Below are 26413 nucleotides of genomic sequence, written 5' to 3' on the forward strand. Positions count from 1 at the left end.
GAAAGAACCATAACAGTTTGAATGGTTCTTGAACAAATCAACAGTTCTGGACCAAGTAAAATGGGGTGATCATTGCCTACGCCCGGGTTGGGCTTAGTACCTATGGTAAGGTAGCCTAGGCCTAGGTCCACACCCTCTGCCTACAACTTTAAATATATTATGTTAACCATATATAATATTTTATAAATATTCTGGGCTGGGCCAGGTCTAGTATTGGGCTCAGGTGCAGCCCGCAAATTTTCCAGGCCTGATGCAGGCCCAGAAATTTCTGGGCTGGGCTAGAAATTATCACCCAAGTAAAAATGAAGCCCTTCTGGGTATTGGTTCACAGTCTTGAGAGTTCAACTGTCAGGTTAGGTTCAGTCTTCAAAATAGTAATATGGGCTCAGTAACCATCCATCAACAGTTACTGCCAAAGCTCTTAAATCTATTCCTTGTCCTCTAATAGCAACATTCAAACATAATTATAAAAAAAAAGCAACATTTAAAGAAAAGTGGGTGCAGTTACATGCTTGGAATCCTTTTCCTACTCATGGAATTGTTCTGGAAGAGTGGTTATATTGGCAATTTGGCATTGTACTTTGTTTGGACAAAGTATAGAACAACATAGTGAAGTAATTAAAAATCTCCAAATCATCAGTATGCAGAAATCATGTTACACAAAGGTGTCAACTAACTTTGACCTCAAATAACCATACCAAGATCATAAATTCTGATTTGGGGATTCTGCACCAATTTTAAGAAATTATAATAACTTCTGGATACAAATTTTAATTGGTAATAAAACCCACCAAAGAATGGAAAATAACTTGAGTGGAATAAGGCTAACCGCTAACAAGGCCCCTTGGTTTTAGAAATCTGGTGTGTTGTAATGAATGATTCACTTGCGTGGGTCACTATCAGGCCTTTTTTTATTTTCTTTTGTCTATTGCTGTTAGTCAGTTAGTAGGCCTTGTTTATTGGGCCTAATAGTATTTTAAGTCAATAGACAACTGCTGTTACTAATTAGGGGAATTTTTGTACTTTTATGTGCTTTAGATTCAAATCTTAATAAAAGATTTAAGACCAACCAGAAGCAACTATTCTTCTGCCCCATTCTTTTCAATTCTTCTCTTCATCTTTCCCTCTAAAAGGGCTGTTCATGGGTCGGGTTGGGTCGGTTTACTGGCGTTTTTCCAACCGACCCGACCTGGTCGGTTTACCTAGAAATGAAACCGAAACCGACCCAGTACTAAGTAAAACCAACCTGGTCGGTTTGAGTCGGTTTGGGTCAGTTTTGTGAATGATTCTCTCAGTGTGAACGGTAAAGGATTCAAGTCTAAGAAGTGAAGGCTGGATGCCTGGAAATTAAAAATGATTTGATGGATTAAAGCTGAAATTTTATATATCAGAAATTTTATATATAATATGTATATTTCTGAAATAAAGCTGAATATATATATATATATTTCCACAAATATTATCTGAAATATATTATATATAATATATATCTAAGTCAGTTCGGGTCAGTTCGGTTTCGGTTTTCACACATAAAAACCGAAACCGAACTGAACCAAACCATTGGTTTATGTTTTTTTGTAACCCAAAACCGGCCGGTGCTGAAGAAAAACCGGCCAACTCGGGTTGGATCGGACCAGGTTGGTCGGTTTGGGTCTTGTTATGAACAGCCCTACCCTCCAAACCCTTGCAGGTTTGTAAACATGGTACTAGAGCATTGAAGAACATTCTTTCATAAGACTGATCTGCTATTTGCATGTGTTAACATCAAACCATCAAGCAATCATTAATTTCGTGCTCATTTATGTATCTTTAATATATATTGATTAAATATGTATGTATTTTTAATAAAACACAATTAACGAGACTTGAACCCTAGTCATTTATGCTAAATAGCAGAACCTTAACCATCTAGCCGCCATTAACACATGTTATAAATTAAAAAATCTATTTGATGCTTTCTTTTTGTAACTTGCAATCAAACCTTTTGGCCCGTAACCAAGAAGATTTTCCTATTTTGTGTCCAGTCCAAGTCTTAAAACATTGATTTTCAGCGTAAGGTGTCCAAAAGTTATTGATCAAAAGTTGTTCTCACTGCCTCAGATCTGGTAAATAGGATGCTATCTCGGGCTTTTGGAATGATAACTCCATTCTCCATACTGTGTTCTAATCAACATGATTTTCCATCACCACCTAAAGTCTTTGGTCATGTTTGCTTCATTCATGTCAAGGATCCTAAAAGAACAAAGTTGGATCCTAGAGCTCTCTGTGGTGTCTTCCTTGGGTATTCACCTACTTAAAAGGGCTATAAGTGTTAGATCCTATCTCCAAGAAAAAAATTGTTACCAAAAATGTTGTTTTCCTCAAGTCTCAATCATTTTTTATACTGTCCCAAAATCCTCTTCAAGGGGAGACTAGTCGGGTGGAAGAGAAATCTTCTTCTTTTGTGCCTTTTCCTTCTCTTGATCTTCCATCTTCTTCTCCTAATCCACCTAGCTCTAGCACTTGTCCAGGTACTTCTAATGAGACTCCCATGACTTCCACTAATGATCCCAACACAGGTAATGATGGCAATGCCAATCTTGAAAAGAAAAGAGAGAGAATGATGTTTTGGAGAAAGGAAAAAAGGACTCTCCCAATAATCCAACCTATGACAACAATAAACTAGACTTCAACTAGTCTAATCCAGTAATCCTACTTTTGATGAACCTAATGTTCTACATTCTGTTTCAGATTTGGATTTGTCTATTGCTCTCCATAAACCTATCTGCTCTTGCATTACTTATCATCCCATTTCTAATTATGTTTCCTATTCAGCTTTATCACTTAGCTATTATTCCCTTGTTTCTGCTCTTTCCTCCGTGAAAGTTCCTATCAAGTATTCTAAAATTGTAACTGACCCAAAATAGAGACGTGCAATGAATGAAAAGATGAAGGATTTGTTAAGAGTCAAAAACTTAGGAACTAGTGGATCTACCAGAAGGGAAGAGGACCATAAGATGTAAATGGTTGTTTATTGTGAAGCATAAGGCAGATTAATTAGTTGAAAAAGATACAAAGCAAGACTGGTAGCAAAAGGGCTTACACAAAATGAAGGGATTGGCTACAAGGAAACATTTGCCATGGTAGCAAAGTTGAACACAATACATGTGCTTTTGTCCCTATGATGTAAAGGCTGCAGCACTTAATTGTGAAGAAGCACAAGACAAATCTAGAAGGAATGAGAAAGTGAAGAATTCTTGTGCTTGAATTTAGATGTTTTCTTGTTTTGATTTTGATTTGATGATTTCCTAGGTTGTTTCTCAATCAATTAATGATTTCTAGTGGATTACTATTGTTAGGAAGAGTCTTACAGGGTATATAGCTATTAGATAAGGTTATTTTTGGGTTTTCCTTACTATTTTGGGATAGGGGTATTTCTGTAATTTCAGGGTTTTATTGGCTGCCGACCTAAATAGAACCCCTATATAAGAACATTATTAGCTGCTGTCCAAGGAGAAAAAGAAGGATATTCAATTACTTCAAGCTTAAGAAATCTGTTTCTTTCTTTCTTCACTCTATTTTCTTCATTCTCTAGAATTTCTCAAACAGTTTGGGTGATTTTTGCTGCAAAAATCACTAAAACAGATCTGCTAAACCTGTTCTCTTGCATTACCCTAGCTGGAAATTATTCTTGGGAATTACATCAATTAGATGCAAAAAAATGCTTTTCTGAAAGGAGACTTGTATGAACTATTCATGGACCCTCTTCTTGGCTATGACTTCTTAAGAAAGGTGTGTTGTGTGCAAGCTAAAGAAAGTTCTGTACGGATTAAAGCAATCTCCTGGTGCTTGGTTTGAACGACTTTGTAAAGCCATAAAGATTGTGGGGTATACTCAAAAGTAGTGCGATCATACCCAGATTATAAGAAGGTAGGGTGATAACCCCACAATTCTTATAGTCTATGTGGATGATATGGTTGTGAGTGGGGATGATTCTGAAGAGATAAGAAGATTGAAGAAGCTTTTAGCAACAAAATTTGAAACCAAAGATTTGTGGCCATTGAGATAGTTTCTTGGGATTAAGGTGGCAAGGTAAGTGAAGGAATCTACATTTGTCAAAGAAAGTATGCTATGGATTTGTTAGAGGAAACTAGTATGATGAGGGAGTAGGCTAACTGATACTCCCATAAAATAGAATCATGGCTTGCAAGAATTAGAAGGTGAGGATTATCCAAACAAGGACAGATACCAGAGATTGGTGGGTAAGCTAAATTACTTGTCACTTACCCAACCAAATATTGCTTATGTTTGTCCATGTTATCAGCCAGTTTATGCATGCATCAAAGATTCTTCATATGAAGTTGCTGAATGGATACTCGGATACTTGAAGAATGTCCAAGGAAAGGTATATTTATTGTTCAAAAAACATGACAAACTTGAAGTTGAAGCCTTTATTGATGCTGACTAGGTTGGCTCTATAGGGGGATAAAAAGTCTACATCAGGTTACTTTACATTTGTCAAGGGGAACTTGGTTACATGGAGACGTAAGAACCAAAATGTAGTTGCCAGGTTGAATGCAAAAGCTAGTATAGAGTCATGGCTCATGGTGTAACCAAGTTGTTGTGGCTCTGGGTTCTAATTTTCAAGATAGGGATGAGGAATACTGGTCCTCTCAAGTTTTTTTATCAATAATAGAAGATTCATTAATTGATTAAGAAAAAGATAATACAAGAGAGAGAGCTAAAATATCTCAACTCCCCACAACTGTCAATGTACACCCAAAATACAAGAGCAACTACAATTGAGATCAAAAAACAGAACTCCTAATCACCCCTTGCCTAGCTAAGCCATTTGCAAACGAATTTGCACTTCTCTATACCCATGTGCATCGAACACCAATGTCCTTGGTCAGCCACTTAAATTACCTCTTTTCATTGTTGAAGTTACAAAGTCTAGAGTTGTCTTCTTTTAGCCAGCTAACTACAGTCTCAGAGTCTCCTATGATCAGCTTGTTTATATGGTAGTCTTTGGCCCTTTGAACCCCTTCTAGAGATGCTAATAACTCAGCCCTCAATGAGTCTCCCACTCCAATTGGACCATAATACATGGCTATCACATTCCCTTTTTCATCCCTTATAACTCCCCCTATTCCAAAAGGCCCTGGATTACCCATGTTGCTGCCATCAAAATTGAGTTTGGTAAAACCAAGAGGTGGGGGGTTCCAATAGGAGCTTGAGACCTTTCTGACTAAAGCTGAATTTGCAGTTTCCTTTCAATTTCTAATCAGATCATCTACTGAAAATTCTGCAAACAGATCCAAGGTCTTCAGCCAATGAATTACCCCTATATGAATATGAACTTCTACCACTGCTTCTACGCTTCTCTCCTTTTCTGAGAAAATCCTTGAATTTCTTTCTTCTCAAATAGTCCAACACACTGCAGCCCTAACATATCTCGACATAATCTTTGCCCTTTTTGTTGGCCAGTTGGAAATGGAGGAAGCAAACAAACTTTCCACATTCGTTGGGGAGTTCCACCTACACCCAAACAGAGAAGTAAACCATTTTTTTTTTGATCAATAACACTTTCATTAATTCATCAATAGAAGATTTACAATAGGAAGACAAACACGCTTATCTTCCAAGAGCAACAAAGAACCTCAAGAAAAGGAAAAAAAAGAAAGAGAAAAGAAAGAAAACACACTAAAGTTACAGCTTGGCCCAAAAAAGTGAATCCCTTTCTGCCCCTTGTTTAGCTAAACCGTCAGTTAGGGAATTAGCCGATCTTTTAACCCAACGTATCTTAACTTCCATCTCCCGCACCAGCCACTTGAATTTCCTCCTCTCATTATTGTACTTCCATAAGCCATTGTGATCTTTAATCAGCCACCCTATCACCACCTCTGAATCCCCTTCAATTAAGAGTTTCCTGATGTTCAACTCCTTAGCTTTTTGGACTCCTTCCATAACTGCAAAGATCTTAGCTCTGAGGGAGTCACCCACTCCAATTGGGCCTGAGAACATGGCAGAAATGACCCCATTTTCATCCCTAAAAACACCCCCAATCCTCGATTGTCCCGGATTTCCCCTACTACACCCATCAAAGTTTAGTTTCATGAATCCACTAGGTGGAGGGGTCCAAGCCACACTCATTACTGACTTAGTTTGTGTGCAACTTGCAATTTCACCCCACTTCCTCAACATGTCATCCACAGTGTAATCTGTGAAAAGCTCCAAAGATTTCAGCCACTGTACCGCCCTAATATGAATGATAGCCCTCAGATCTGCTGCTCCTCTCTGAGCTTCTGAGAATATCCTGGAGTTTCTTTCTTCCCAAAGTGTCCAACATACTGCAGCCCTTAGTCCTCTCCACATTGTCCTTCCCCTTTTTATCCGCCACCTGAAAAAAGAAGGGGAAAAAAGGCCTTGCAAGTCTGATGGGGGGTTCCAACTACAACCAAATAGGGACAAAGCCCATTCCCAAATTGACCTCGCAAAATGGCAAGACACCAGTAGGTGAAAACCAGTCTCCCCATCCGCTTTACAAAGAACACACCACTGAGGTGACAAACAAGTATTGGGTCTCTTCCTTTGGAGTAAATCACCAGTGCTGATTCTTTTCAGATAGGCTTCCCAACAAAAACTACCAACCTTAGGAGGTATTGCTTTGCACCAAACCTCATCAACAGGAAAATGAGGGAAGGTAGGACTGGTGGACTGACTTAAGACTTTGAAGAAAGAAGCACAAGTAAAAATGCCATTGGGAGAAGGTGTCCAAATTCTAGAATCCGCCCTAGTGGGGTCTAAGACAACGTTACCAAGAATTGCAATAAGGCTCAAAATAATGTCAAAGTCTGAGTCTCTCAAATCCCTTCTTAAACCCAAGTTCCACCCAATCCCATAAATGAAAGATGATGGGGTGGTAAAAGACGAGATTGGCTCATTTTTCAAATCAGAAAGAGCAAACAAAGAAGGAAACTGATCCTTTAGAGGGGCACTCCCCACCCAGGTTTGTTCCCAAAATTTTATGGAGTTATCGGAATTCAAATCATACCTGATATTAGGGGAGAAAACTGGTAGTAGGTCATGAATGGCTTTCCAAGGAGAATTGCTTGTGGTCCTAGCTCTGATTCCAGCGTCCCATCCATTATGCTCCAGCCCATGAATACTTGCCACTATTCTAGCCCAAAGCTTCTCCTTCTCCAAGGGGAATCTCCACAACCACTTTCCCAACAGAGTCATATTCCTTCTCCTAATATTCCCAAGCCCCAAGCCACCACATGTCTTACTCCTACAAACTATCTCCCAGCTCACTCTATGATCCCTCTTTTCCTCTCCCGGTTCCCACAGGAAATCTCTCATTAACTTCTCCAATCTATTAGCAACCTTCACTGGGATTTTAAACACTGACAGGAAAAAGATAGGCAAATTAGCAAGCGTGGCCTTAATAAGAGTAATTCTCCCACCAAGAGAGAGGTAGTTCTTTTTCCATGACACCAGTCTGTTTTCAAACCTTTCCACCACCGGGTTCCAAAAGCTCTCTCTCATGGGATTATCCCCTAAAGGCAACCCTAAGTAGTTCAAAGGCCAACCCGAGACTTCACACCCCAACACTTCAACATTCTCCCTCCTCCAAATTCACCCCCACAACACAACTTTTCCCAAGGTTAACTTTCAAGTTGGATATTTGCTCAAACAGTTGTATCACCGACTTCAAATTCCTAATAAAGCTCACATCACCGCCTTCACAAAACAGAATCGTGTCGTCAGCAAACTGCAAGTGAGTAAGAGGGGTTTCCGCCCTCCCAACTCTCCAGCCTCTAATGAGCCCCCTAGAATCTGCTCTGTGAATCAATTTCCCCAAAACCTCAGCAATTAGAATGAACAAGAAAGGAGAAAGGGGGTCTCCTTGTCTTATACCACTCCCTTCTTCTTATCCCTCTTAAAGTCTCCACACTCTCATTAGCAATTAAAATCTGATCAGTAATTTGTCTTCCATTCACAAAAGCTCCTTGGTAGTGTGCAATGATATCTGGCAAAACCTTCTTCAACCTCAAAGACAACACTTTTGCAATGATCTTATACAAGCTATTAACCAAGCTAATTGGCCTAAAATCCTTCAGGTGGGAAGCATCTTTCTTTTTTGGAATTAAGGCTATAAATGTGTTCACCCGGATTGACAATTCCTCTCCTGTAAAACTCAAATACCTGCAAAAGATCATCTTTCAAAATGTCCCAACAGTCCTGATAAAAAGCCATTGTGAACCCATCCGGCCCTGGGGCTTTTGTTCTATCCATAGAAAATACAGCCTCCTTGATCTCTTCTAAACTAAAGCTTCTCTCCAACCTTCTCCTGTTCTCCACCCCTACATCTGGCCAATCCAATCCTTCTACCCACACCCTTCTACACACAGGCCTTCTTAGGATAGATTTGAAGTGCTCCACACAAGCCCCGGCAATCTCCTCTTGATGCACTAGCTCTTGATGCACTAGCCTTCTGCTAGAGAGTGGAAAAACCTAGTGTTTCTGTCCCCCTCTTGCACCCATTTACACCGAGATTTTTGCCTCTAGCTAATTTCCTCCTTGTGCAGGCAGTCCTCTAACTGTCTTCTTAAATCTCTCTTGAGCTCAATGTCTTCCTCTCCAAGTTCTCCCCTTTCTTCTTTAGAGTCAAGGCTTTCAATCCTATCCAGCAGATCTCCCTTTCTGTTTTCTATCCTCCCAAACTCCACCAAATTCCACTCCTTGATTTTTGCTTTCAAAAATTGAAGTTTCTTATGGAATTTCATCCCCTCCCATTCCACCAATGGATTACACTCATACCACCACTCCCTCACGTTGTTGTTAAACCCTGGGTGGAGTAACCACATATTTTCAAATCTAAAGGGGGTAGGACCTCCATGCCTTCTTTCCTCCTTACATAACACTATGAGCCAATGATCGGAGGTCACCCTTGGAAGAGCTCTAGAAGCCAAGGTTCCCCAATGAACTTTGTAGAGGACACACCAGTGAGGAGACAAATTACTATTGGGCCTTTTTTGTTGAAGCAAATCTCCTATGTTAACTCTTTCCAGAAAGGCTCCCCAACTAAAAAACTTCCCACCTTCAGGTTGACACCACACCTCTTTAATAGGGAAAGACATACCGGGAGGAACAATCAGCTGTATTTGGGCTTTAAAGAAAGAAGCCCAAGTAAAGGAACCTGAGGGAGAGAGGGTCCAAATTCTACTGTCTACCTTTGTTTGCTCTAGGAAAACCCCATCAAGGATGGATAATAGGGATAAGGTACTATCCAATTCTGTGTAGCATGACAGGACTGAACACTGAGGTTGACAGACATTTTGTGCAGGAGAGGATTGTTTTGGGTGAACTATGTATTCTGTACACTCCTTCAGATTGCAACTAGCCGATGATCTCACTAGGGGATTTGCTTCAATAAAGTTTCAAGGTCTTTTTAGCAAGCTGGGCATGACTAACATCCATGCTCTGCTCGGGGGGAAGTGTTGTAATGGCTGGTTCACTCATGTAGGCCTATCGGGCCTGCTTTTTTTATGAATAATTTGAGTTTTATTAATAGATTTTATGTAATCTTTGCAAGCATCCCTTAGAGAGGCATGAGCTGCTACCTCTCATGCAAAAGAAAACACATTACAATTGTGCCCTGAATAAAATAGATCTATTCACCCCTTGCTTAGCCAAAGCATTTGCCATCCCATTTGCTGATCTCCTCACCCATTGTATCCTTAAATTCATATTCCTGGTTAGCCATGTAATTTTTTTCATTTCACTCCTGTAGCACCAAATTATAGACTCAGGATTATTATCTTTTGTCTATTGCTATTAGTCAGTTAGTGGGCTTTAGTTATTGGGCCTAATAGTACTTTAAGTCATAAGATAAGCGGTGTTACTAATCAGGGGTATTTTTGCACTTTTATGTACTTTAGATTCAAATCTTAATAAAAAAATTTAGGGCCAACCAGAAGCAACCATTCTGCTGCCCCTGTCTCTTCAGTTCTTCTCTTCATCTTTCTCTCCAATGAGATTCAGAAGTGGTGCTGGGTTGGCTTCCAATCTATCATGAGGTTTGAGATAGGATATCCTTATTGGGTATAAAGAACTGTTTTTTTTTTTTTTTTTTTTATCAGCAACAAGAACGAAGCTTTATTGATTAGATAATAAATTTACAACAACTTGAGTAGCCTCGGCTACTCCAGAAGACAGAAGAACAACATCAAAGAGTAGTCTTATATTACAAAGAAGCCCAAAAGCAATTCCCTCTATTAACCCCTTGCTTGGCTAAATGACCAGCATGTCTTTTGAAAATCTTTTGAATTTTCTAAACTCATTCCTGAACTGCCATGGGATCTTTGTCCTCTTGCTTCAGCCAGCTTATGATCACTTTTGAGTCTCCTTCAATCACCAACTTTCTGAGTCCTATCTCCCATGCTTTTTGAACTCCAAACACCGCTGCCCTCAACTCTGCAACCTTGGAATCCCCTTCCCCTAAAGGTCCAGAGTACAAGAAGACCCATTCTCCTTTGTCATTTCTTATTACCCCTCCCATTCCAGCAACATCGGGTTGCCAAAACAACTACCATCAAAATTTAGCTTGAAGAAATCATTCCCTGGAGGCTCCCACTTTCTCACTTGTTTCTTCTTTGCCAAAGAAGAAGCTGCAATAACTCCCCAATTTCTTGTAATGTCATTAACAGTAAAGTATAAAGAACTGTTCATACAATATCAAATGATCTAGCAAAGTAAGGAGTGAACAGATAACAACTTTTTTGGGGAACAAACGGGGTTTGTAATGTAAATCAAGCTATGTAAGGGAAGGAAATTAAGAGATGTGGATTAGTCAGCCTTGCTGGGCTATGCTTAGGGGGTACTGACTACTGGAACTTGTTCTAAATATTGTTCTTTCTACATAATAAAAAAATCTGATTATTCATAAAAAGTGTCTTGTGGGTTTGTAATGTAAATCAAGCATGTAAGGGAAGGAAATTAAGAGATGTGGATTAGTCAGCCTTGCTGGGCTATGCTTAGGGGGTACTGACTACTGGAACTTGTTCTAAATATTGTTCTTTCTACATAATAAAAAAATCTGATTATTCATAAAAAGTGTCTTGTTAAATATAAAAAAATAAGGAAACCAGAAACAGCTCCAAAGAAAGAAGAGGGTTCCACCCTGTATAAGATACACAAAAAGAGCTCATCTTCAAGACTTCAACAAGGACTCAGAAAAAAACAGTTCATAATACGACCTTCTCTCACAAAGCAATTAGCTGTCCAATTATAGCTGATCTTGAGACTCAAAAGGGGTTTTATCCCTCCAAGAAGATAAGAGGACCTCCATAGACCCAAAGAGAAGTCCTTTGTCCAATGAATCAGAATCTGATTATCACCCTCTATGGTAATCATCTCATACCCCAAGTGCATAAACTTGGAGAGGAGAGAAAAGAGCCATTCTCTAAAGGAGTTGCCAAAATTTCTACCAAGTCTCTTACAAAAAATTCAGAACTAAAAAATGGTAAAATATTGAACATGAGGTCCTCTTTTGGTTTCAACAAGATTTAAAATATTGATTTAATCACTAAGATAATGGCATTTTAAACATGTGGCCCAAACAACTCTGACTTCAATTCTCTTGTTGTTTTCTAAAGAAAATGAAACTTCATTCATGGGGACTTAAAAAGATGAAATAAAATATGTAATAACAATAAAACAGATATCATGTTATTGTCACTTCTTTACCAACTGAGACAATTCACACCTTCAATGCTAATGGAACTCATTAAGCAACAATTTAGTCCACATGAGAAAGTGATTTAGGAGGAATAACACCAACCAGTTGAACCACTTGTAGGGAGAATATTTTAGCTTCAATAGATAGAAGACAATGAATTTAACCAAGGTGTACACTTAGCTGAGGAACAAAACGCACAAAGAACATGCCTTCTCAAAGGGATTGTGCTTAGGCCTAGCCAAGGTGCAGACACGTAGACCTTGAAATGCACCTTGCCTGTTGCCTAGGTGCACATGAGGAACACCTTTTAAATCACTAAAGAGTAAAGAGTTCTCTAATAAGAATCATTTAAACCATTTTGAATTTGAACCTTTAAGATGGTTAACCCATTCCAACAACACCAGCACATTAGAAACTCTTAAAAACCAAGAATAACCTAAACAAGAAAAACCCAAAAATTGTGATATTGCAACTCAAGCATGAGAAACTGAGGAATTAGGAATCCGATTTCTTCCTCAAAAGTTCTTTGTGGAGAGCCATTGCCTTTGGCAAAGTGTGGATGCAGTGTGAATTTTTTTTTTGGACTAAAATTATCCTTTATTTCTTTGTTTGAGAAAGGGTATAAAAGTCATTTTATTATAGCTTTAGTGGCTACTAAAACTCTCATATTTATGTATTTAGTCCATCTCTAATTGCAAGGTTGAAAATGTAACTTTAATTATTACTTTCCACCTCATTTAATCCCCTCTCATTAAGTCTTATACTTAAGGTATTAAATCCCATTTTCTCTTATTAAATCCTATATTTAAGTCATTTTTCACTAATAAATGCTACTAGTTAGATCTTTGTCAATATTTTTAACAATATAAACCCATATATTTTAAAGCTGACTCAAAAACAAAACCATTTTTATCCAAGTGGTGGCAAAGCAATTCAACCATCTTAATCAAATTGATCAACCTAGAAGTCATACATAGGTAATAAAATTTTATAGAAATAAATATAGAAAATTACAAAAATGTAGAAAAAATTAAACACATTTATTATATTTTTATTAATCAAATTAAAAAAATAAGTGTAACATAAAAATTATTTTTATTGATAATGAAAATGAAATACATAATTTAGAAACTGGCAAAAAATGAAACATAAAAATTAATAATAAATAGTTCAATTTTTTGGGTTAAATGTGTTAACATTTAATTTCATAAATAAATAATAAAATATAAAAAATATAAAAATGAAAAAATACATAAATTTTGCAAAAAAGCATTCAGGCAGATGCATCATATCATATATTTATCATACTAAACAAAAAGTAAGTGTGATATATCATAATTATTTTTACACACAAAAATACAAAAAAAAAAAATGAACAGATATATAATTAAAATTATAATTTGAACTACTACTTTTCACCTCATTCAATTCCCTCTATTTAAATCTTACTTTTCACCTCATAAATCTTACATTTTAATGTAATCAGATTTGGATTTTGCAATATGCATCCTATTAATAATAAAAAATATAAAAATATAAAAATATAAAAACAAAAATAAAAAATACATAAGGTTTATAGAAAATTTTGGATATATTATTATCATTATCATCATCTAGAGTTACCACGTGCACACACTTACTATATATATATATGAAACAGATGAAGAAACATAATACCTGAGCTCCAGTCCTGTTGTGCATCTTTTTCTTCATCACAACCAATATCTACAAGAGAAGCTGGAGTTCCCTCTAGGAAATGCCTAAGAATTTCAGTCTTTGACAAAGGAACTGCAGAACCAGCCTGAGAAATCAAAAGTGGGAGAAATTAAAACTTAGAAATTTAGGATGCAAATTAGAATTGTAAAAATCCAATCCAGGTCTAGATACAAAATTTTGGGTGGTAGAAAAGAGAGAGAGTTTATTTGGATATTCTAAGTTTGGAAGGACTTGAACTAAAAAATTAATGCTTCAAAAAAAGAGAGATGCATATATAAATTATACAAGGCGACCATACAACAAAATAACCATATATAATGAATACGACAAAAGGAAACAAAGGCATTATAGCCAAACAAGATACATTAACATGTAAATGTGATTTTGCAAAATATCTTGCATTGCCTCGATAATTTTGTAAGTTTATATAATAAATATCAAGCTTTTAATCCTATTTTTTTGTGATATTTCCCTAAGGTGGTGGTTGATAATAGCTGAACTAGGCGCCAAATGCTGAACAATTCTAGTTTGAAAGTTGAATTTCAGCATTGGGTAATTCACCTGCTCCTTCATGCTAAAAGATGAAGTGGTCCAACGCTTGGTGACTCTTACCCCTAGATTTTTTATTTTTTTTATTTTGATAATCAACAGAAATATTCGTTAAAGAGAAAAAAGATACATGAAAAGAGCTCAAGACAAGGAGAATAAATACAACTGCTTCAACCACTCAAGCCAGCCCAAGCAAAAACAGAGAAAAAAGAAAAAAGAAAGAAGTTCTTACATAACAGCCTGGCCCTAGGCATCCCCAGTCCAAACTATCTCTGCCTACCCCATTTCTTGCTAACAAGTCAGCTAGCATTTTAGCACACCTAGAAACCTAGTCAAATGAGGCATTCAAAGAGGCACCTAAAGAGTAAACCAATCTCACCATATATCTAAACAATCATCCACAATCCACCTCCACCTCAACATTCGCCAAGCCCTGCTGCAAGCTCAACTTTATCCCTTGAAGTAAACTCATTAGTTCAGCTCTTAAAGAATTTCCATACCCAGCTGGACCTGAGTAACTGAGCAAAATATTGCCTCCAAAATCTCTTACCACTTCCCCCACTCCAGATTCCCAAGGGTTCCCTAAAAAGCACCCATCAAAATTCAGTTTGCACCTCCCTACCCCTAGAGGGGACCACCAGCACTCTTTGAGGCGCCCTGGATTGCAAACCTGCTATGATATTCCACCCTCTCAAAGTCATTAATATTTCCACCATTGAATTCTTTACAATATCAGTGCCCAATGCACAACCCTTATCATTGTGAGTTCAATCACTTCCTCCACCTGTTTATATTTTTCATTAATAATTCTAGCATTCCTCTCATTCCATAGACCTCTTAGCACAGCCCCCTGCACACTGCCACAAAATTTTCTGCCTTCAAGTGACACACCTAATTATATTGAATTAAACAGGTCCTTAATATTAGTAGGTGCTACCCACACTTCCCCAACCAAAGAGAAAAATACTGTCATACCTGCAAGGCAATAGGAACAATGCACAAGAAGGTGGTTGGTGCTTTCCCTGTTCTTCCAGCATAAAGCACACACATGAGGAGAAAGAAACCAATTCTTCCACTTTTTCTGGAGTCTCTCATAAGCGTTTATAATTATTTATTAGCAACACAGAGTTTTATTAAAATTTAATGAAACAGGGATTACAACAAGAGGTTGTTAGAGCCAAAACCCTTTACAATGAAATATTCCACCACCCTGTTAACATTGAGTCCAAAACATGTGATGTCTATGTACTCCTTGCTTGGCTAATCCATCCACCAAGCCATTAGCAGACCTTCTAACCCATCTTACATGAATGTGCATCTGTCTTGATAGCAACTTGAACCGCCTGAACTCATTTCAAAATTGCCATAACACCCCTTCTCCACTTTTCAACCAACCAATGATTATCTTTGAGTCCCCTTCTACAATCAGCCTTGTGATTTCCATTTCCTCTGCTTTTTGATTTCCAACAATAGCAGCCATGAATTCTGCTCTTTTTTTTATCAATAACAGAAATTTTATAAAAAGAGATATAGAAATTACAACCAGAAGGGAGGGGTAAAAAGACTTAACCCTCCCTAACAAACTGAAAAAACATATTACAATATAGCCCAAAAAAGATTTGTTCTTCCCACCCCCTGTTTGGCCAAGGTATCAACCATGGAGTTAGTGCACCTCTTGGCCCATTGAACCCTTACAGACATATTCTGAGTTAACTGAGTAATTTTCTTTCTTTCATTAGAGAACTTCCAAAAGCTGGACACTTCCTTCTGCAACCATTTAATAGTCAACTGAGAATCTCCTTCCACCAACAAATTACTAATATTCAGTTGTTTAATTCTTTTAAATCCTTCTAGAGCTGCCAAGATTTCAGCTCTCAATGAGTTCCCCCCAGCCTATAGGTCCTGAGAACATAGCAATGATTCTACCTTCCTCATCCCTGAAGATACCACCTATACCAGAATGGCCTGGATTTCCTTCACTGCTACCATCGAAGTTCAATTTGATGAAACCCGGATCTGGTGGAGTCCAAACAGGTCTAAGAGCTGTGGACATGGGAGCTGACCGAGCCATGAATTCTGCTCTTAATGAATCACCTTGATCAATTGGTCCCTGTTTTGATCATAATTCACAAAAAAAAAAAGAACTTGAGTAGAATTAGGGTTTCCCTATTCAGGGTGTATAAGTATGCACTATGTTTGCTAAAACCCCTTAATTATATTCCTTAGGAAATACCCTTTGATTTTGATTTTATATGAAAGAGTTACTTTGTAAGGGTTAAACCCAATAACAGGTATAAGCAGTCCCATCAACTTGGACTCTTAGTGGGTTATACCCATAAGCAGGCCCCACAATTGGTAGATAGGTCATGGGACCCACACACTATTGGGTAGTTATGTATTTCAAACTTACACATCTTAACAGTGAGTCCCATTAATCAGTAAAAGTGGGACCCACTATACTGATTTGGTAATGGACATGGTCCACTTTAATGTTTTAACAGTGGGCCCCACAAATAAATGAGACCCACTATACTAATCTGATAGTGGACATGATCACATAACCCACTTTGATATTTTAAATTTAATTATTTTAACAGTGGGACCCACTATGATGACTTGCTAGTGGGTGTGGCCCACCTTAATGTTTTAAACTTGAATATTTTAATAGTGGGCCCAACTGATGGGTGGGACCCACTATGATGGCTTGATAGTGGGTGTGTCCCACTTTAACATTTTATACTTGAATATTTTAACAGTGGGCCCTGCTGACAAGTGGGACCCACTTTGTTAGTTTGATAGTGGGAGTGACCCACTCTAATATTTTAAACTTAAAAATTTAATTATAGGCCCTGTTGATAAACGGGATCCGCTATGTTGGTTAGATAGTGGGTGTGGCCCATCATAGTTTTCAAGGCGCCAAGGCGAGGCTAGGCGACCATGGGGCGCCCAGGCGCCTAAGCGCCTAGCCCTCGCCTAGGCGATAGAATTTAAAACTAAGGCTTGCCGATGGATTTTTACCCCTTTTGAACTAGTTTTTATTGGTTTTATGTATTCTGCACTTACTTTTGTGCTTGTATTTCTTGCAGTGTTGCTTCAAGTAGGCAAAACAATATAGAGTTGCAACTTACAAGTTAAAAGTTAGAACTTGAAAGAACTGAAGGGGGCAGAGCCCCTATTTTAGATCAACAATACATAGGGAACAAATACTAAAATAAAAGAAGAAAATGAAAAAGAAAAGTAGGGGGCGGAGCCCCTGTTCTAGACCCAGAAAATCTGGTGAAAAAATATTAAAACAAAAGAAGAACTATGAAGAAGAAAAGAAGGGATGGAGCCCCTGTTTCAGAAACCAATGATGAGAACAAAAAAAAAGCTGAAAAAATGGAAGAAATTAAGAACAAAAGAAGGGGGTGGAGCCCCTGTTCAGACCCAGAAAAGCTGGTGGAAAAAAATACTAAAATAAAAGAAGAATATGAAGAATAAAAGAAGGGGCGGAGCCCCTGTTCCACCCCTGTTTCAGACACCAATAATGAGAAAAAAAAAAAAAAGCTGAAAACATGCAGGAAATTTAAGAACAAAAGAAGGCGGAGCCCCTGTTTTGGTCCAATAAAATGATTCAAAAAACTTCGAGAAAAGATACAAAAAGGAAGAGGAGAAAATGGGGCGTAACCACTGTTTTAAACAAGGAAACAGAGAACAAAACTAATGGAGGACTGTGTGGGAACAAAACTAATGAAGAAGAAGAAAACTGATTAACTCACCTTGACTTTAGAGGACTGTGTGGGAACGATGGAGGCTGTTGTTCTCTCATCTTCCACAGTTCGATACTTCGATTCTATTGTCAATGTGAAACCCTCGAAGATCAACTTTTTTTTACTTTCCTCAAAACAAAAGCATGATAACATGCAATAGGTTCTATTATAAAAACTAAAAATAAAATATTTTATATTTTATATTTTTTTATTTAATAAATATTCATATAATATATATTTGCTTCAGCCCACTAAGCATGAGCCTAACATAGTTGGCGTTTGGGCAAGGCATTCTTTGAAAAGCGCCTAGTCGCCTAGGCGTCGCCTTGACAACTACTGATAGGTGTGAACCACTATGCTAATTTGATAGTGGGACCTATTGCTAAATGGGCCCCACCAAATCAGGTTATTTAAAACCTGTATGACAGTGGGTATGGCCCACTAGAGCATTGAATTCTTATTATTAAACTCCCCCTTTTTATAGTGGATGGGACCTACCAAATCAGAACAATCTAACTTGTTGTAACAGTGGATGGTCCATTGTTGACCTTCTTTTGAGGTGGATAAGATCCACCGAATGTGATAGTGGGTCCCCCAATTATTAATTTCTGATCATTAGGTCCTATGGGTGGGACCCATCAAAACAGAATTATGTGTATTTGTTATAACAGTGGAGTATTCTTTTGAGGTGGATGAGACCCACCGAATATGGTATGCTAAATATTGGCTTTTTTTTGTTTTGTTTACAGGTATCAATACACTTGCTGAAATACTTGGCAGCTCATTAATAACAGTGGGTCCCAAGCATGAACTTTTGTTTTCGTTTTTTTTTAATCTATTGTAATATTGGGCAGTCCACTGAGAGTTTTGTTCTTTTGAGGTGGATAAAATCCACCGAACAGGACAGTGAGTCCCAAGTACTAGCTTTTATTTATAATCTGTTGTAACAAACTGAGAAGCCCATTGAGAATTCTGTTCTTTGAGGTGAATAAAATCCACCGAGCAGAGCAGTGATTCCCAAGTATTAATCTTTTTTTTATCTGTTTTAACATTTCTTTTGTGGTGGATAAAATCCACCAGATATAATACAACCAATCAAAGAAAGAGAGAGAGAGAACTCTAATAAAACTCTAGAGATAAGTTTTAGAGTTCTAATAGAACTCTAGAGAGAGAGAGTGAGGGAGAGAGAGATAAGGTTTAAAGGGATAGAAGATAAGAGACAAAAAAAAAAAATCTGGTACATGTGTATTTATCCTCTTCAATCAGCAGAATTGCAGTTCTCTCTTCTATTTTCTCTCTTATTCTCTCTCTTCTCTCCTTTCTCTCTTCTTCTCTTCTCTCTTTTATCCTTTCTTCCTCTATCTGCCGCCCATTTTTCCTCTCCTCTCTCCCTTTTATAGAGGAGGCGGTTATGGGTAGGGAGGTTAGAGCAACTTCCCCACTCTTCATACGTGGGGTGGCTGCTTAACTCCCCCCATAACTAAAATAATTTAAAATTTAAATTTATGTGAAGTGGGCCAATTGTATATATATATATATATATATATGTACGTATGTATAATCCTAAACAATCCCGAAAACAGACCACAAATATTTCCACCTCCATCTCAAATCACTCCTCCAATTCCAAATGGGCCTGGATTGCCTAAGCTACTTCCATCAAAATTAAGTTTCATCCACCCATCAATTGGGGGAGACCATACCTCAATGAGATTTTGTCTTCTAAAAGAAGAAAGAGCTATCAACCCCCAATTTCTGAAGAAGTCATCCACTGAAAAATCTGAAAACAGTTTCAAAGTCTCCACTAGTGTGCTACTCTTACGGTAACAGTCTCAATAACTTTCCCCTTATTTCTTTCTCTATCCTCAAATATTCTAATGTTCCTCTCCTCCCAAACTGTCCACACTACTGCTGCCCTTACACACTTCCACAATATTTTACCTCTCTTCTTTGTGCCTCTCAGAAAAGATGGGCTAAGAGACTTTCCAAACAAATAGGAGGGATCCACCTGCAACCAAAAGGAGAGCAAAACCATTCCCAAATACAACAAACAAATGGGCAGGAGATTAATAGGTGGTAAGCAGTTTCACCATTCAACTAACACAAAATGCACTAGTTGGGACACAAGAACCACTTTGGTCACTTCTTTTGTAAAAGGTCACATGTGTTGATCCATCCATAATATGCTTCCCAACAAAAAGCACTAACTTTTGGGGGATAGGGGCACACCATACTTATTTCACAAGAAGGGGCAAGGATGAAGAGGTGGTCACAAGGGAAGAAAATAAGGATTTACAAGCAAGGTTCAAAATATCAATACAAGCCGATTCGCCGATTGGGGCATATCGACATGTATCTTTGCTTGCTTTTTTTTTTAGTTTTTTTTCTTTTTTCAAACTAGTTCAAAGGGGTCGGTTTAAGGCTCATCTACCCCTGAACCAGGTCACACCTCAAAACACCCCCCGTAGAGGCATAACGGGAGGCCACCAATACGGTACATATCGAATGATACGGCCCAATGCATATCAAAATTTTGAACCTTGTTTACAAGTAAACAACCCTGACAGATTAGGGGACCACACCCTATTATCACCCACAGATTCTTTTTTTTATCAATAGCAGAAGATTCCATTGAAGAAAATTAAGGATACAATGGAAAGAAGTAACCTCTCTCATCTCCCCCAACAAGAAGCAAACAGAACAGAAAAAGTTATATTTAAGCCCAAAACAAAGCACCCTTATTCAACCCCTATTTTGCTAACCCATCTGTAAAAGAGTTGGCACATCTCTTAACCCAATTCACTTTTACTTCCATATCTTTTGTTAGCCACTTAAATTTTTTCTTTTCATTGTTGTAAGTCCACAAACCATTTTTGTCTCCTTTCAAGCCCACCACCATCTTGGAGTCTCCTTCTATAATCAGCTTCCTTGTAAACTCCTTAGCTCTCTGTACACCTTCCAATGCCGCCAAGATCTCAGCTCAAAGGGAGTCACCTGCTTCAATTGGACCTAAGAACAAGGCAATTATTTTCCCTTCCTCATCCTTTAAAACAACCCCAGTACCCGAACGCCCCGGGTTACCAATACTTCCATCAAAATTCATCTTGAAGAAGCCACTAGGTGGGAGGACCAAGCTGGAACTGATACCTCCTGACCTAGCGCTGAATAGGCAACTTCTTTCCACTTTCTTTATAGATCATCCATCACACATTGTTGAATAACTCCATAGATCTAAGCCAATAATACTACCTTGATAAAAATCACCTCCTAGAAAGCTTCCTTGCTTCTCTCCTTCCCTGTGAATATTCTTGAATTTCTTTCTTCCAAAATGGTCCAGATAACAGCAACCCTAATCACCCACAGAATCATCAAAGACCAGGTAATCCAATATATTCAGCAGGCTTGATATTGATGCAATTTCAAACTCTCTAAAGTTTCTCAATAACCCCAAATTCCATCCCACCCCAGAAGGAATGTCAATGAAATCAGACACATATTTCTCTTTAAGGCTTGAGAGAGCATACAAAGAAGGGAACACATCTTTCAAGGGAAGCTCCTCAACCCACACATCTTCCCAAAATCTAATCCTATTACCAGAAGCCAAATCATATCTGATATGCTCAAAAAATTGAGCAAGGATACCATGCATGCTTTCCAAGGCGTTTATTGTGAAGATATATCTTGATGTACACTATTAGAGTAGTCCTTGTTGTACAGTATCGTATTCTTATTATTTTATTTGTTCTTTTTATCTTTCAGCCCTATAAGGGCATTCTTGTAACTGTACATATCTTTTATCTGTTTAATATAAAAGAGACTCTTTGGGGTGGGGGTCGACTATTCTGGACACCCCTAGATCTGTTTTCTTCTTGCTCTAAGTTCAGTTCACATGGTATCAGAGCAAGTTGTTCTTTGATCCACCTTATTTTCTGTTAGACAGTTTTGTATGCCCTTAGCTTCAATCCGATTTGATGTACTTTTGTTATTTAAAATAAAGTACATGTTTGATTCATGCTGTTTGGTTTAATTCTGTGTAAGACCCTAAAACTGGACACTTATAGAGACTCGTGTTAGTTTTAAATAATCACAGCCGTTGGATAAGTCTGGGGAGATTTATCCTGCCAAGGTTGATACTGGTGTGCCACCAAGTGTTGGGATGGCCTGTCTCAGCCACCAGGGTAAGACCCAAGGCACATATAGTATGGGATTACTTGAATCCTTGAACCGGACCAGATTTCCAGTATTGCCCTGGACCTTGGAGACAGATGGGCAAAATTGGAAAGTTACACCTGACCCCTAGACTCGATTATGACATTTCACTACGTGTCGGATCGAGCTGTCTTTGATATGCCAATCAGTGAGATCCTTAGATGGGGATCAAAACCTGGGTATGTTGGGACAGTCTAAGAATTCATCTGAGTGGGTGATCATAGTGACAAGATCATTTAGGGTAAGTGCTTGATCATTAAGGGCTGAGAGGTTAAGTGTAAGACCATTTAGGGTAGTACCTGATGGGTTAATCTTGCACCTGCCCACAATCCCTGGGTTTTTATAAGATGGCTTGGCCCAGGGACCACTTAATGTAAGTGTTGGGCCCATAGGGTCCATATGATGGGCTCAGGGGTTTACTGAGTCTTTCAGTGAATTCGGCTGGGCCGAACCCATGTGGCTGGTGTGTAGATCAATGCTTGGGTCCCACGCCATACAAAGAAGCCCAACTGGGCAGCAGATTGGAAACTAGTTAAACACTGAACATCTAATGGGCCAAAAGCCCATTTCGAGCTGGGCTGATATGATCACCCATCTATGGGGCGAATCTGAGATTAATGTTAGTAAAAGGATTGGGCCTTTAACCTTATCCACTCAGGAGACCAAATTCAAATTAGATTTGAATCTGGTAACCTCCTGATAAGATCAGGAGTAAACTAACTTAATCTGCAGATAGGATTAAGATAATCCCCTATCCAAATACAGATTTGGATTGGGATAACTCCTAATTAGGAGGTTTCTTAATCAAGAAGAAAAGAGGAGAAAAACAAGAGAAAATACATCAGAATTCGAACTAGGGTTTTGGTGAAAAGAAAACTCCCTGCGAATTGAGATTAGATCTCATTCAAACTCCAGAGAGAAGAAAAGCAGTTCAGCCATCTTCGTCCCTAGAGTTCTCCTCCTACCGCCGCCATTCACTATTGCAAGATTCGGTCTTTGCAACAATAGGAAGTCAAGAAATCAGTCCTTGACATCAGTCTTGCAAGAAAGACTGAAGAAGATTCGGTGTTCAGAGTTTCCAGAGGATTCTTGCGAAGGATCCAATGTGTAGGACGCACCTTGCTGGTTCCGTTCCATCCACAGCTGTGTCATCTTCAGCAGGAGCGGATCTTGGCTTCTTCTTTGGGCGTGAACACCAACTTTGGGAGATACTGCTTCTCCGGATCAGGTATAATCCTCCCTTTTACCTTGTGGTTCAGATCTGGTTCGATTATGGTTCAAATAAGATCCTTGAATATGGTATTCTAAATTCAGGGAATACGATTCCCAATTGGAGGAAGGTAGGAAATTTTTGAAATTCGGCCACCCATTCCGCAACCTTTTGGCGTCCATTAGATGGATCCTACCATTCCTTTCATTTTCGTGATCTATTGAGAACCTACATCTCTGTCGAGTGGTCCTGGACTGTTTTGATCTCTCCAGGAACCCCTTTTCTGTTTTCTCTGCATCTAGAAAGAGATTTTATTGGATCTCTCTCGTTTGACCTCCGTTTGTAGCAAGAATTGAAAGGAGTTGTCGCCTAGCCCTTCTCAACATATTCTGAAATTTTTACGGAGATCCGTGAAGTTTTGAGAGAGATCTGGACTCTTCTTCTTGGCTGCTGAGTCCAGACTTTCCTTTTCTGGACTGTGTTCAGCTTTTCTTTGTTTTGGATCATGAACAATCTCCGGCGAAAGTAAGGGGTTTCTATCTCAGTTTTTTGACTCGTCTTTGGATCAAGTTTTACTTCAGTTTAGTCTCTTTAAACTTCAGTCTAACCCTATTTTGTGTTATTTTCTTGCTGTAATGGCTTCAGACAAAGGTGATAGTGATATCATTCCTGTAAAGATGAATGGACAGAACTATGGGATGTGGAAGTTCCACTTCGACTTTTATGTTGAGGGAAAGGGTTTAGAAGGATATCTGAATGGAACAGTCACCAAACCAACTGAGGCCGAGGCCAAAGCTCTACAATAATGGAAGTTGGATAATGGTAAACTTGTTTCTTGGATTCTGAGTTCTATTGACTATCATATATCTATACCCATGAGGAGAATGAAAACAACATATGAGATGTACATGCCTCTAGAAAAAGTTTATCAACAGTCCAACGTATCTTAACAATATCAGATAGAATAAGAAATATTCTCTTACAGCCAAGGAGATAGGAGGATACAGGAGTATTATTCTGGTTTTCTTGATTTATGGGCTGAATATGAGATTGTTCACATTGAACCCCCGGATCCAATGGAGTGTGTGAAATATCTTCAAAAGCACTTTGAAAAGAGAAAGGTGACTCAGTTCTTGATGAGAGTTAGACTTGAATATGAGATAATCAGGTCCGACATTCTGAGTAGGGGAACACTTTCAAATATGGATTCTGTTTTAGAGGAACTTCTGAGGGAAGAGACTAGACTTCTCACTGCAATCGGATTTGATGGGAAGATGGCTGAAGTTGGGGCTGAAACAACCTTTGTTGCTCATGGGGGTAAGAAACCAACCTCCAAGGACTTCTCCAAAACCCAGTGCTATGAGTGTAAGGGTTTTGGACATATTGCATCTCACTGTAAGAAGAAGAATGTGTGTACCTATTGCAAGCAACATGGTCACATCATTCCAGACTATCCAGTCCGACCAGCTAAGGGTTCTCAGAAAAAGACTCAACCTCAGGCCTATCAGGCAACAGATGGACCAGCAACAAACACTGTATCTACCAAGGGTGAGTCTTCAATGAAAGGTGATTCAACAGGTGTCATGGATGAAGAAAGGGTTTGGCAACTGATATCTTCTACTATTTTCTCTGCTTTCTCTGCTATTGGCTTGTCTGGTAAGTTCTCTGCATATTGTTCTTCACCTTCACATGCTTGGATTATAGATTCAGGTGCCACCAACCATAGACAAGAGGCTACCTCAATCACCCAATCCCTTCCACTAAAACTCACCATAAACATACTATTACTGCTAATGGTGAAAAGTTAGACATCATTGGTAGTAATGATCTGTCCCTCCAATTGTCACCAACCAGATCTTTTCCTCTCTTCAAAACCCTCTTAGTACCCAACCTTACTACTAATCTGATTTATGTTGGCCAACTTGTTGATGAAGGAAATGTTCTCACCTTTTCTCATGATGGTTGCTTGATACAGGACCGGTACACTGGGAAGGTGAAAGGAGGTGTAGGCTGGGTTGTTTGTTTGCGCTGGAGTTCGAGAAATCTCAATCGGGGGCATCCTCAACTTTACTTAGTTCTTCTTTGCCTGATTCTCTGTTGTGTTATAGAAATAATGTTTGGGATTTATGGCATAAAAGATTGGGTCATCCATATTCCCAAAGATTAAAATTTTTGTTTGACTCTTGGTTTGATTAAGAATAAAATTCCCCCTATTAATACTTTTGATGCTTCTTGCACTACATGTTGTTTGAGTAAAAGTCATGTTTTACCATTTCTTCATACATCTGAACATGCCACTAAACCTTTTTGAGATAGTACATAGTGATGTTTGGTCTGCTTTTATTACTTTACGATTGGGGTACAAATATTTTGTATTATTTATCGATGATTGTACCAGATATACTTGGATTTATTTTCTGCGACACAAATCAGAAGTCTTTGGTGCATTTAAATTGTTTCATACTATGGTGCAAAATCAATTCAAGTGCAATGTGACTATCCTCCGCTCAAATTCAGGGGGAGAATATGGAGATGGAGACTTCCTGGCATACTTGAGGAGTTATGGAATTTAGTCTCAACGCAACTGCCTAGACACTCGACAACAGAATGGTGTAGATGAACGGAAGAACGGACATATTCTCAGTCTTGTGCGGACATTACTACAGGAGTCTCGTACTCCAACTTCGTTTTGGGTAGAAGCAGCCAATACAACTGTGTATTTGATCAATTTTCATCCATCCTCTGTTCTAGGCAACACTTCTCCCTTCCAAAAACTTTTTGGTTATCCCCTAGATTTCTCTAGCCTTCACGTTTTTGGTTGTCCATCCTAAATTAACTGCTCAGTCTGTTATGTGTGCCTTTGTGGGATATAGTCCTGACCACAAAGGATTTTTGTGTTATGATCCTGCTATTCGTCGTATTCGGATTTCTCGGAATGTTGTGTTTCTTGAACATATCTCCTTCTTTGTTGGGGTTGCTAGATTGTCTACTCCTTCCATTTCTGTTTTACAGGACTTTAATTCAAATGACACTACTACTTCCTCAACCGAGAGAGATCTTCCTGTCTTCACCCGCAAGCGGCTACGTGTCCCGACTCCTACGCCTACAACTCCCCTACCACCCGGTCCAGAGCATTCATCTCAGATATCCTCTGTAAGTGGTACCTTGACCCAAGATCCTCCTATTTTAGATAGTAGTTCGGTTATTCCACTTCGTCGTTCTACCCGTATCTCTCGACCTCCTGACTGCTATGGTTTT

At 38.6% G+C, this 26413-nt stretch overlaps 1 protein-coding gene across 2 annotated transcripts in view; it reads right to left on the minus strand.

Moving 5' to 3' along the window:
• The window catches only part of TPR2 (Tetratricopeptide repeat (TPR)-like superfamily protein), a 33619-nt gene that overhangs the window by 1646 nt on the left and 5560 nt on the right, over positions 1-26413 (minus strand). For both annotated transcript variants that reach the window (XM_088894803.1, XM_088894802.1), the window contains one exon: positions 13400-13523. In XM_088894803.1, coding sequence (XP_088750929.1) covers positions 13400-13523 — 124 coding nt within the window. The remainder of the gene's footprint in view (positions 1-13399; positions 13524-26413) is intronic.

The sequence above is a fragment of the Nelumbo nucifera genome, chromosome 1, assembly GCF_055504915.1.
Source record: "Nelumbo nucifera cultivar China Antique chromosome 1, China Antique-T2T, whole genome shotgun sequence".
Classification (NCBI taxonomy): domain Eukaryota; kingdom Viridiplantae; phylum Streptophyta; class Magnoliopsida; order Proteales; family Nelumbonaceae; genus Nelumbo; species Nelumbo nucifera.